At 39.2% G+C, this 13,595-nt stretch overlaps 1 protein-coding gene across 1 annotated transcript; it reads left to right on the forward strand.

The window, feature by feature from the left end:
- The first annotated feature begins 855 nt into the window (after nucleotides 1-855).
- Nucleotides 856-11,911, forward strand: LOC135479441 (thioredoxin reductase-like selenoprotein T1b). Its single transcript, XM_064759268.1, has 5 exons — nucleotides 856-1,028; nucleotides 3,757-3,994; nucleotides 5,495-5,582; nucleotides 6,084-6,219; nucleotides 10,332-11,911. Exons 1-4 carry the CDS (start codon nucleotides 862-864, stop codon nucleotides 6,188-6,190), a joined length of 600 nt encoding a protein of 199 aa, XP_064615338.1. The 5' UTR covers nucleotides 856-861; the 3' UTR covers nucleotides 6,191-6,219; nucleotides 10,332-11,911.
- Nucleotides 11,912-13,595: the final 1,684 nt, after the last annotated feature.

Below are 13,595 nucleotides of genomic sequence, written 5' to 3' on the forward strand. Positions count from 1 at the left end.
CCTCAGTATGCCCAAAATAAAACATTGAACTAAATACATAAATTAATAAATTACGTCACACAAATACAGTTTTTCAGCCATATGACAAGGATCGAGGTGTCATTCATATCATGTGTATACATATTGGCTACTGTGTCTTCTTGTGGCGTGACACTAGTTAATGCCGCCAAAAGTGCTGCCGTCACTAAAGTGCCATGCCGATCGAGGACACAAGAGATGACACCCCACCCAGTCACATTTTACTGACACCGGTCCAACAAGTCCCGTTTCTTTATTCTAACCACTTAGTGCTGAGCGCCAAGCAGGGCACCAATAAGTACTATTTTTAAAGCCTTTGGTATGACCTGGGTTTGATAACAGGTCTGCCGACTTTGAGGTGGAGGCTCTGACCACTAGGCCTGAACCACATGCACCTATTAATATTGAATATCCTTATTTATAGGGTTACTTGATGAAGGAAACGATATCACAGACATATTTTGTGCCGTGATTTGAAGTCAGATGTGTGGAAAATAACTCATAGGTTTATTTAATTTTTAAGCGTTCAAATATCTGACTGGGCCCCGACCAGATCGACTGACAGTCAAATACGTATGTCATGGAAAGTATCACAAAATATAAATACCGGTAATTAATAGTTTGTTTAGTTAATTAATAAATATATACCGAAATAATCTTATGAAATCTCTCAAATATATATTGCAAACGTAGAAACATTTCTAAGTTACCAGCATTCCCATTCTTTTGAGGCTAACATTAAATTAAATTAAAAAATCTTCACGCCCCCATAACAAAGGGAAAATAACTCTTGCATTAGCTCATGCTAGTGGCCACCTACTTCCGGCATTGTAAGCCACGAAAATGGCGGACGACTTCACTCGTATGTCGTTAGTGGGTCTCTTTGTATGTTTTCTTCTGTTAACATGGCGAGATTTATCAGGGAATGAACAACAAGTCAATGCACAAAAGGATATAAAAGCGCCAAAGTTTACAAAATTTGCAGGACCCACGATAAAGTTTCTTTTCTGGTACGTATGTATTGCAAGATTATTTGCGCAGGTTGGTAAGTGAATGAACCTGATTTCGCCTGCCAGAAACCAAAGGCTTTTGTGTACAGCTGTTTCAGTTATCCAGCTGTTACAGTGTAGGATGTCCGCACGCAGATAAAGGCACATGCATAACTGCAATTCTAATTATTTACACCATGTGTGTATTCCGAGTACACGGACTGTTTGTTGAGGAATATTTGGATATGCCATATTTGTGGCTGTCTTTAGTCCACCTAGATGGACTCAGTGTGCTATTTTAAAATTCTGACATTCACTGTAACACTGAGTCCATCACGGCCTCGCAGAAAACATGGGGCGAATTTCAAACTGCCTTCTTCTTTCAACTCAAGGGTCAGTCCAAATCACTTAGACTGCACATTTATATGTAATTTTCCAGTGGAATGTGTAATAATATCGTCTCATTTTACTCTGCATACCAATTGAACTAATTTGCTTGCTGCCTTGTGATCACACCGACTGCTAGAACTTAAGCTGTACCGAGTGCCACACCGTAGACAGCCATTTTGATAATGTGATGGGGACTACTTCTTCTGTTGAACTGCAACTGAGTTTCGGCATTGAAATCCTCGAAAACACTATTATATTTCCATTGTTGTTTGCAAGAACAACTTCAGTTGTCATAATCCAAACCAAAAAAGCATAAAAAAAGAACATGGAAAGTAAGTTTGGGCGCTGTCAGCGCGAAATTCATTGAAATTGGTCCCAGCAAGTTGGAGTACGCAGATGTGTGGCGATATGTTTGAGAGGTGGCGACGGACTCAGTGTTATGATGAATGTCAGAATGTAAAATAGCACACTGAGTCCATCTAGTCAGCCTAATCAGAGACAGCTACCTCGGTGACACGGTGGGGCACAAGCAGTGGCCTGAATAACCACTCTCCTTGCCTCAAGCTGGTCAGATTCATGTCAGAACATCTTCTCTTCCAATTGCTACGCACAATTGTTGTAATGATGATCCAGTAGAGTTTCGTTTCTAAGGATGAACGTTACAGATCTGATGACAGGCCATGTATTACCACTTTTCAAGACGAATGCCATCTGTTTGAAATGGGTGTATACAATTTTGGGTCTGATTCAGGAGCGGTAAATCCAGGGTCAATTTTGGGTCAAGTCACTCCTATGACCTTAAAAGAGGAAGTTGTAACTTCCTTGCTTGGCATTCAGCATGAAGGGGATAGTGCAACAACTGGTTGACTCGTATCAGTATAATGGCTCGGGCGGGGCAGCTTATTTGCCTTTGCTAAGTTGGCTCAGTGAAGCAGCACTAGATAAGAGAGCAGTGGAAATCCGTCCTGCAACAAGGTAGCACATTACATACACCCTAAGACCCAGGAGTCTCTCACCAATGCTTTTGCTGTGAGTTCAAGTCCAGCTCATGCTGGCTTCCTCCTTGGCCGTACGTGGGAAGGTCTGCAGCAACCTGCGGATGATTGTGGGTTTCCCCTGGGCTCTGCCCGGTTTCCTCCCACCATAATGCTGGCCACTGTCGTATAAGTGAAATATTCTTGAGTACGGCGTAAAACACCAATCAGATAAATAAATAAATAAATCGTAAGCGGAATTTTGTAGTTTTTAATCTTAGTGATGATCTTATTTGTGTGCATTATATTTGCAACTCAGTTTTTTGCCCTTAGGAATTGTTATTTATAATATCATAATTTTGCACTATCTGAAATGAAATCAACTACAAATTAACAGAGTCCAGGATTTCCACACAACCACCATTTGCCTCATCATTTGACTAGATCACGCGAATGTTGGATTCATCAGTAACAGTCAAACTCCTGAACTACCGTGTCACAGGGGTTGTTGGTCTTTGAGTGTAGGTTGAACAGCCATGGTTGTGACATATCCAAATATTCAACAGCCTCATTATTTTCGACAGTCTCTGATATTTACCTGCATCATGTTATCGGACACCTGCAAGGCACCTGATGGAATGAAGTTGGTCTTTAACTGCTGTCTAAAACAGCAGCATACATCAGTTTTCTTGCATCAGCTAAAGAAAATAAGTGTTTTTGGCCATTCCTTTAAATTCAGGAAGTCTTCAGGGAATATTTTCCTTCCTCACGCTCACAGAGCTGCAGAGGTCCAATATTATGCCCACTCAGTCATAGACAAATATTGACCCATGGCGTGTCAGTACCACATCAAGTACAGTGTACCAGGCCTATCCCTATCCTCTTGTGCTGAACACAAAATCTGTGGGTTCAAAAACTGGGTGAAATGTGATCAGTTGGGTCTAAAGCTACTCAACTCTTCAGTGTCTTCGCTTCACGCACACTTTTGTCTCCGACATTAATGTAACATTTGACATTGTGGAATGTTAGCGGTGGTGGCGAAGTAGAAATGTACGTGTATTTTGTGACCATTTTAAAGAAGATAGAATTCTGTGCAGATGCAGACCCGTCAGCCAACCAGGCGGTATGACAGTATATTCCACATCTCTAATGATATCTGCCATGTCTGTTGAGGAATTTCTTCTGACCTTCACTTATGTCATAATATAAACAGCAGTGTAATGAGACCTGATATTTGCATGTCTGACTACATGGACATGCCATCCTGCCATGCCGGTACATGTGGAAGATAACCATTGATCGTTTTGTTTTTTGTTCTTGTTTTTCAAAATGTGGAATTGGTCGTTCAAATGTCTATAATTTTTTGGGGTTTTTTTTGTTTGCAGCTATTCCTGAGGGTACAGGAAGGTCTTTGACCAGTATGCTCACGCCATCCATGAGCGCTTTCCCGCTCTGACGGTTGAAGGGGACAATTTCCCGCCTCCTCCTGTCAGATCTATGGGCGCTCAAGTTTTAAATATCCTAAAATTAGTTTTGATTGGTGTCATTGTGGCTGGTTACAATCCGTTCCCCTCGATGAACATAGAGACACCAGCCGTTTTTAACTGGGCTTTAGAAAATAAGGTAGGTATGAACTGTGGGAGATATCAAGTGAGTGATTGAAGATGGAGGAAACATAAAAATTCAGTTCAGATGATGGAGTGTGAAAAGTTAGTTGGTAATATGTTCTTAGATATTTTTTTTCAATTTTAAAATGTTGTGTAGTCATCACATTTTACATGCAATCACATTAAAACAGTGCAAAGGGACCAGGCCAAGGGATGCTTAGTCCACCAGCAGAATTTTGGTTTGTTCAGGAATACAATATAATTAAAGACATACAGAATACAGAGTAAAACCAGCGCAGCAAAAACTGTGTGACAGCTGGCAAATGATCACAGGTGACTGGTAAAATACTGCCTCTTGTCAATTTACCTCAGTCAGGGTTTTATTCTAACTGTTTATGTAAATGCATAAAGAGTAGCAATTTACATGCCCCCTAGCACCATGGATTAAGCAGAATTAGGTAAAAAAAAAAATGAGGTAATGTTATTTGCAATTTATTAGACGTTACTGGTCCAGAATTACACAAAATGCTGCGTTGTCATAACAGTTAACATACGATAACATTAGAACAATGGAAAAGGCACAAAGCTCCACGGATGCGTAGTCCAAAAGCAGAATCTTGGTTTATGCAGGAATACAAAATAATTAAAGATGTACAGCATAGAGTGTAAAATCCGAACAGTGACGACAGTGTGATAGCTGACAAATGGTCACATGTAACCATTGAAGCACGGCCTCATTTCAGTTTACCTCAGTCAGGGTATTATTCTGTTCATGTACATGCATAAATAGTAGCAAATTACACGCCCCCTAACACCATGGCTTAAGCAGAATCAGGTTAAAAAAAAAAATACAGTAATGTTAGGCCATATTTGCAATTTAGTGTTCACATTTTTTTTCATCTGATTTTTGCATCATGTTTTTCTGCCTTACTATGTGCTGTTGTTTATAGGGTATTACTCGTCATCATTCAGTAACACTTTACTGTAATTCTTCAAGTTTTCACATGTTTGAATGGTGTTTGTTTAGCAGTATTCTGACCTCATTTTTCTGTGTAGACTGATAATATTGTGCTTTTTGTGAGGCCCTGAAATTGGCCAACCCAACCAACTCAGTTTTGTCTCAAAATCAAATGAAATATGTGCATAAATTGTACTGAAAGTTGCATTTTCATGTGCAAAAAGGTTGAGTAATTAGGCTAGTGCAATATTCCTCAATACTTCTGCTGTATCGAGGACACAGTGTGGCCTTTTCCTTGAAGGCTGATTGTCACATGGATGTTTTGCATTAATAGAATTTATATGAAATAATTTTGTCTGAAAATGGATCTAAAACACCAGTCCTCCATTCATTTTATCAGACTTCATATCTTGCAACACACTACAGAACCATTAAGCTCAACATGATATGAAAATTACTACATGTATATCATATATGCCAAAGCCTATGTAATGATTGATTTTATATTTGTCATATGACAGCCAAGAACTCAACTTTTTTTTTTTTTTGTTTTTTCAGATATATGCATGCTTGATGATTTTTTTTATTGGCAATGCTATTGAAGGACAACTTATATCAACGGGGGCCTTTGAAGTCGCATTTAATGGTAAGAGCAATTATTTTTGCTAAGAAAGTAACAGTAATGCTTGCTTTATATGCATTGGATCAAGCAGCCAAAGAATTCGTTTCCAGCATCTTTGTTGCTGTCATGCATGTGTCATGCCCATATAACAGTGTTGAAGAGTGCAAGCTCTTTTGATATGTTGAATGGAAAATTATCTGAATTTTGATTTTTTCCCCCCCCCAGTTTAGATTAACACCTGTGTGCAGCAAATATTTAAGCAAGGATAGGGGGTTTGGCTAGCAGAACTGAAGTAGATCTCGTAGCCTCTTGACTTCTGACATAAAGTGCTGTCATAACATTTGAGGGTTACAAACACCATATATTTCTCTATCCAGTCGTGGAGGAACTGTATAGTGTAGACATTTATCAGTGCTCCATCATTATCTGTGCCTGTTTCTATGATGGCTTGGTTTTTGGACTGGTAGATGAACAAAAAATCAATAGATTGGTATGTCGGTTCATGGATTAAATGTGTATTTGCAGATGTTCCCGTTTGGTCAAAATTAGAGACGGGTCGTATACCCAACCCTCAGGAGATGTTCCAGATCATAGAGAACCAGATGAGGCTGAATGGAGGAGTGCCGCAGTAGTGAATTCTGTCTGCCTGGGGCAGCTCGCTGTGAGTGGGCAACATCTTTGTCCTAGTTCCACCAATACTTTAGGCCATCCTTAAAAATGTTTATCATGTTCAACCCAACCGTCTTCCCAAACAAAGACCTTTTTGCAAAGTCTTATTGGCATTTTAATGGTACTGATTTTTTTTTTTTTTTTTTAATTTTCTTGCCTTGTTACATTTTTTAGAATCCTGATCTATTTTATTAGTTAGTCACTTAGATTACAGGGTCATGTAACACTTTGCAAAGAACTTTTTAAGGATGGCCCTACATTACTTGAAATTTTGTGGTGCACTTGTTTTTAAGCAGATCCATATTGGCCACTACTGACCTCATGTAGCTGTCATGATTTCACTGACATGTAGATTGTTTGTTGTTGTTTACAGACATATTGTTAACAATGGTATAAATGGAATTTAGTACATCCCACACCTTTAAAACGTAGAGCCTGACTTTTTGTAGAGGTCATCACTTCGAAGAGCTCTATACAGTATGTCCAACATTCTGACCTCTGACACGCATGAGCATCAGATCTCACTGTGGCATTCACTACTGCACATGTAAACGTCCGATGAAAGTGGACAAGATTCACACGAAGACTAAAATGACATCTAAACATATCAGATATTTTTGTGAGGTTGAGAAAAAGAAAAAAAGAGGACAGCTCCTTTTTCAGTCAGAAACTGACTCAGTCTTAGGGGGCTTATGGTATTCAGGGTTCCCACTCTACCTGGAAATCAGGGAAAACCTGGAAAAAATATTTCAGTTTTTCCAGTCAGGGAAAAATCAGGGATTTAAAAAAAAAAAATGAATAAATTCAGGGAATTTTGTTTGCTGAAGGTGTCGAGGTTGCGTAATGGTGAAGTCCCCATTATACACACACACAGTCAAGTATTGTATGCTTGGTTATGGTGGCTTTTTAGTGTGGAAACTTGATCCTCTCTACATTTGTTTCTTTCTTGCTAACCTATTATAACCTATCAACACCTTCTAACACTATAAGTCCAAAAGGGAGTAGTGCCCCTTGCCTCCAGAGCTGCAGCTGCTGTCTCCTGCTGCATATATGATGTAGCCTAGGCCTACATCATTGCGTAAGGAGATTGTAAGTTAAAAAAACTACATGTCACAAAGCGTTAATGCCAATATGCATGGAGAATGACTTACATGTAGGTTGATTATGTTAATTATATCCCATGCTTCTGTGAAAGCAGGGCCAGGGATATTAATTTACAAGTACATGTAGGTCTGTCCATGCACCCATCATTCTTGCTACATATGTATGTCTGTCCACCCTGATTTCACACTTCTGTTTTCAAACAGTACATGCAATTTCCAAACTTATTTCATTTTGACTAAAATAGGTATCCACATTTATTTCAGGAGTCCTCACAATATGTTTGAAAACAGAAGAGTTCCATGTTTTGCATACCTAATGACCCCATTCATTTTGATTGGTTCTGTGTCAAACCAAGATTGCTGAGAAGAGTGGATGCAAATTTTTTATATAGGTTGTAAATTTATTTTCTACTTTCTGATATTTGATCTTTAAAATATGATCAGTTATTAGTGAAATGCCCAGTAGATCATTATAAAACCTGCTGAAACCACCATGCTTGCGTATAACACCGATTGAGACACGATCCTGACCGTTCCAAAGTATAAACTTCCATTTATGTGTTTTAATCAAAGATGAAATGACAACAAGAGGATGAACTTATTTAGAATTTCATTCGTTATCTATTAGCTTGTTTGCTGCTTGCTACATATGTGTTGTTATCCTGTTGTAACTTTTACTTTTTGCTATGGATCCTGTGGTGTTGGTATGCGCTCTCTCCTTGCTTTGGCCTGATCCTGTCCTAACATACTGTAGATATACTGATGAACTAAAACCCTAGTCTGTCAATCATCATGTCGTGCAAATTCCGTCAGGATTGGTTGCAAAAGGAAGAGTGTAAAAACTGGATAAAGGAAGTTCCTCAAGGTAGTAGCAAGGCCTTCTGTGAAGTCTGCAAGAAGACAATTGATATAAGCAACATGGGGCAGACAGCACTCACATCTCACATGAAGGGGAAAAAACATGTTCAAATTCTTTCCCTGAAATCTGGAGCAACATCCCAGCCGTCTATAAAACTGTTCTGCGCAGGCGACGATCCCTCTGATACAGTACCGTCAACATCATCTGAACCCAGCGAAGCGAGGGATGATGACTTAGCAACAATGGATGTTGAGACTCCTGGAAGGAATCTGATAACCTCTTACATCAGTTCTAGGGATGTCAAGAAAGCCGAGATCATATGGGCTCTGAAAACAATTATGTCTCGCTTCTCCTACAACAGTATTGCAGGCATTTGGGATGTGTTTAAGGCAATGTTTCCTGACAGTAGCATAGCTAAGAACTTCAGATGTGGGCCAACAAAATTGGCATACCTTATTTGCTTTGGTATTGCTCCATACTTTATGGACAAGCTACTAAATAATGTGAGAGCAGCAGTAGGCTATGTTGTCAGCTTTGATGAATCACTTAACTCTGTGATTAGGATGGGACAGACAGAAGATTTATTCAGGGTGATTGGATTCCTAATTCTGGGACCTAATCCTCACTAATTACGTCCCACTCCAATAGGGATTCCATCAATTTTTAACACTGAAATCTGTGGTCATTTCATGAAGTGTAGTCATAAGTACATGGTAACATAAAAGAAATCCTTATTTATCGATAATTAGAGAGAAGATTGTATCCTGGATTGATCAGGGAAAAGTCAGGGAAATATCAGGGAATTTTGTTTTTTTTGAAATAGTGGGAACCCTGGTAATACAGAAACATTGGTGTGGCCAGCATAGCCAGTCGTTATTCTTCGCTGTTGTTGTTGTGATTGGTCCTCATAAGCTGGGAAAAGTGGTATTTCAGCATAATCGTAAGCACCCTTAGTATCAAAAATAGAAGGCTTGGATTTGAGAATAGTATCCTTACAATTCATGGTAGAATAGAGTAAAACTACCTTACAAGATATTTGTGCCTAGTGATGCGTATGACAGCTGATATTCAGTGGCACACTTACTGGAATGGCATGTGCACAACAGGTGCCTGTGTTTGTAGTGACGCCTATGACAGCTGATATTCAGTGGCACACTCACTGGAATAGCATGTGTACAATAGATGCCTGTGTCTGTAGTGACGCGTACAACAGATGCCTGTGTCTGTAGTGATGACTAAGAAAGCTGATATTCATTGGCACACTCACTGGAAAGGCATGTGTACAACAGGTGCCTGTGTCTCTGGTGACGCCTGTGACAGCTGATATTCAGTGGCACACTTACTGGAATGGCATGTGTACAACAGGTGCCTGTGTCTGTAGTGACACCTATGGCAGCTGATGTTCAGTGGCACACTTACTGGAATGGCATGTGTACAACAGATGCCTGTGTCTGTAGTGACACCTATGGCAGCTGATGTTCAGTGGCACACTTACTGGAATGGCATGTGTACAACAGATGCCTGTGTCTGTAGTGACACCTATGACAGCTGATGTTCAGTGGCACACTTACTGGAAAGGCATGTGTACAATAGATGCCTGTGTCTGTAGTGACACCTATGACAGATGATATTCAGTGGCACACTCACTGGAATGGCATGTGTACAACAGATGCCTGTGTCTGTAGTGACGCCTATGACAGCTGATATTCAGTGGCACACTTACTGGAATGGCATGTGTACAACAGATGCCTGTGTCTGTAGTCATGCATATGATAGCTGATATTCATTGGCACAGTTACTGGAATGGAATGTGTACAACAGGTGCCTGTGTCTGTAGTGACGTCTAAGAAAGCTTATATTGAGTTGCACACTCACTGGAATGCCATGTGTACAGGTGCCTGTACCTGTAGTGACAGCTGATATTCAGTGGCACACACACTAAAATGACACATGTACAACAGATATATGTTCTGCACCTGCATTTACCTGACAGCTGATATTAAGTGTGTATGTGACCATATAAAACCTCTCTGTAGAAAACCCTGGGTGTTTTTTTATACTTTTCACATGATTTATTACTTTTTATTTTCTAAATGTTCATCTCAGTAATTTATTCTTCTAATTTTTTTTTCTTTCTTCAAGGAGTTCAAATTGACGTGGTGATTCTGTGGAGACCACTGAGCTGACTTTATGACGGCCAGGACTGAAAGCAGTCTTTAATCTGTATGTCCTGACCTGAGGCCCTGTCAAGCAATGTGGACTGAGCAGAGTTACCTGCCTTGATTTGATCTCAACAAGCCATCGCAGTGAGGGAGCGCTGCACTAATGAACGAAGAGGAAATGTACGATTTATGAAAATGTCAAGATTTTTTTTTTGGTGATACTATTATTATACAGATCAGTTAGTTTGTGTACCTGTAGGTGAAATGATCAGTCAGTTTGTTTACCTGTAGGTGAAATGGATTGTGAAACGATCTGTGTCAAAAATGCAAGAAAACCAAGTTAAATTGTATATTGTCTTTTAGAGCGGAACTAATCAGAGTTATGATGTCAGTAACAAAGTTAGTCTATGTTGTTTTTATGTAAATATTCATTGTGCAATTGTGGTTTTGAACAGTAATCAACAGTCCCACATATTTTGCCTTTACCACTATCTGGTTAATTTATGAATATCTTGTGAACCTGGTTAGTTCAGTTGTATTGCCAAACAAGGCATACCTCAGAACAGTTTCAACAGTTTAACCCTCCGCTTATCATGTTGTTGTACAGGTATTCAAGGTACGAGTTAGTGATGTCACTATTATTTGTGCAATTGGGTCACACTTAGGTAACAGACATTTTACAGTTTTGAGAAAGTAAACCATGGACCTTGGTCGGTTTCATGTATATCTTCATTCAGATGGGTTAATTGGACAAATAACATTGATGTCACGCGCTACTCATAGCATGAAAACCCATGGCTTATCCTCTCTAATACTCGGTTAGTTTGAACCGAGTTTGATGACTGCATAAAGTTACAATGTTTATTTACTAACGGTCAGAATGAAAATATATCTGCAAATATTAAGAAACAAAATGCTGTAATGCAGTAAAGGACCTGTTAAGGTTACCTTTCTGACTGTGCCCACTTTAGCATTCCATCACTAAAGAAGTCAATTCATCTCTAGCCATCTGAAATTGGGGAAAATGCTCTAATTTTGAGATGAAATCCAAATCTTTATAGTCTCAGACTGAACTCTTTCAATCTATGGTACAAGTATATGTTGTGTTTTGATGGTTTCACTGGATTAAAAACAATTGTGATCCATGTGCTTTGTTCATGTTACGTCCTGTTTTGGTCAATGGGTTTAAGGATTGCTGTTTAAACTGTGAGGTCACCCTATGGAATTTGTCATTATTTCACCAGCCTGTTAATTTTCCTCAGAGGGCATTGTTTTGATGATGGATTTAAAAACGAATAATCTTACCTCTAGGAATCTTTTAAATCCTTAATGTTTTCTACGCAACTCGTTGTCATGGTGATTTTTAAGAAAAGATTTGAATAAATATTCTAAAGATGTAAATAACGACATTTCCTCCACCTGGTCATTCGTTTCGAAATGATGAACTCTGGTGTACATGTATTTTATATGCCCACATTTGATGTGCGGAAGAAAAAGAATTAACATTTGTCTCCTGAAAATGTCTGTAATGTGATAAATAAAGATACGTAAAAAAATTCTCCCGAAGATCAGTGTTTTAATTATGCACAGGGCCAGAAGATGCGTGTCTTCAAAGATGGACTAAGATTATAGCCGATGTGGCTGAAATAGTGGCGTTAAGCGATAATCATTCATTTTATAGCCGATATGAATGGGAATGGACGATGCATCTAATTCAGACCTTTCAATCTGCACACGTCAAAAGTAAATGTTCCTTTCGCATTTTTTATTTTTTTCAGAAATATTCCTTCTCTTATCTGTTCTCTTTCTTCCGTCTTTAAAACATCTTACAAAAATGTAAACAGGGCATCACAAGTAAGTTGGCCACAAAATGACGTGTGACATTTACCAAGATATTTGCCCAATCGTGAAATTTTGCATTCAGCATCTCGGTAGGCTTAATCAGTCAACACACGGTAGAAAGAATCAGACTGTAGGCCAACGACCAGGTAATGTTAAAATCTGGTATAACAACCACGCCTTCGTATGACGCGGAGAAAGTGAGTGTACCCGTCGGTAGTAACTTCAGTTTTATCACATCAATACGTTATACACAGTTCTGGATATATAACAGGATACTTTCGCTTCAGCTCAAATATACTTGTCACTGATCATTGTTCATAGTTCTGGGTCGGACATGTACAATCAGTATATGCTGAATTGACATGATCGCAAAATAAACAGATGTTAACAGTAACTAGTACTCCTCAAAGGCTGTGTGAACACAACGTTCTGGAAAATTGTACATTATCCTATACAAACGTAGAGCAAAGTCTATTAATGTAAGATGTACTTTACACCGGTACATCGTAAATAAAGGTACGAGTCAATTTACAATGACGTGACTTCGCGGTAATTTTAGTGTTGCTATATGGCCTCAGACCCCCATTAATTTCCATAAGCGACAATGTTAATGTTTAGTGCTGTAACTCAGCCCCAAACAATCCGTGATCAATAAGCTGGGTGCATACCTGGCCCAGCCTGTGAGAAAGAAGCAATTAAAATCTTGGCATAAGTTGACCATCAAAATCTGGACCTTTCTATGCCGGCAACTCGAAGGGGTGCCGGACAACGCCAAGGGGACGTTTCTCGCAGCCTCATCACCACCTGTCTCCTTGTATCCTGTCGCCCAGAATCTCAAACTTTCATCATTAAAGCTCATACCTGTCTAAAGCTTAGATAATTTCCATCATTTTGATGCAAAGCATGCACGAGGGCCCGTTTGTTCGAATGTGTATTAGCTAAACCTGGTATTAAGTCATATTTCATATTTAATTTTTTAGCCAAAGTCCAAACCAATGCCGTTGTCCGAAGTCAACGGATAACAACAGCAATTTTAGTTCCTATTAAATATAATGTTTCACAATTGTTTCTGGGATAAGAGCAAAACTGAAGACTTGGCTTAAATCTGGTCTTAAACCAGTTTTGAAAAACCCGTCCCTGTACACCCAAAATGGCAGGCTGGCAGGGAAAAAAGACTTTACACCCTAAAATACACATTCCCTCCCGAGAAACGGAAGTGCTAACTGGGAACTTACAGGAGCAATACTATCGCAGTGGCTTCATGTATGACGTCATACTTTCTTGTGTTCTCCGCTCTTCAGTATGAAAAAATACAAAAGTGAACTCAGTCACAACAAACCGCGGTTGTCGACTTCATGCAATGTACAATCACGCTTTGGTGTTCAATAAGAATAAATGTACT

The sequence above is a fragment of the Liolophura sinensis genome, chromosome 12, assembly GCF_032854445.1.
Source record: "Liolophura sinensis isolate JHLJ2023 chromosome 12, CUHK_Ljap_v2, whole genome shotgun sequence".
In the NCBI taxonomy this organism is placed as follows: Eukaryota; Metazoa; Mollusca; class Polyplacophora; order Chitonida; family Chitonidae; genus Liolophura; species Liolophura sinensis.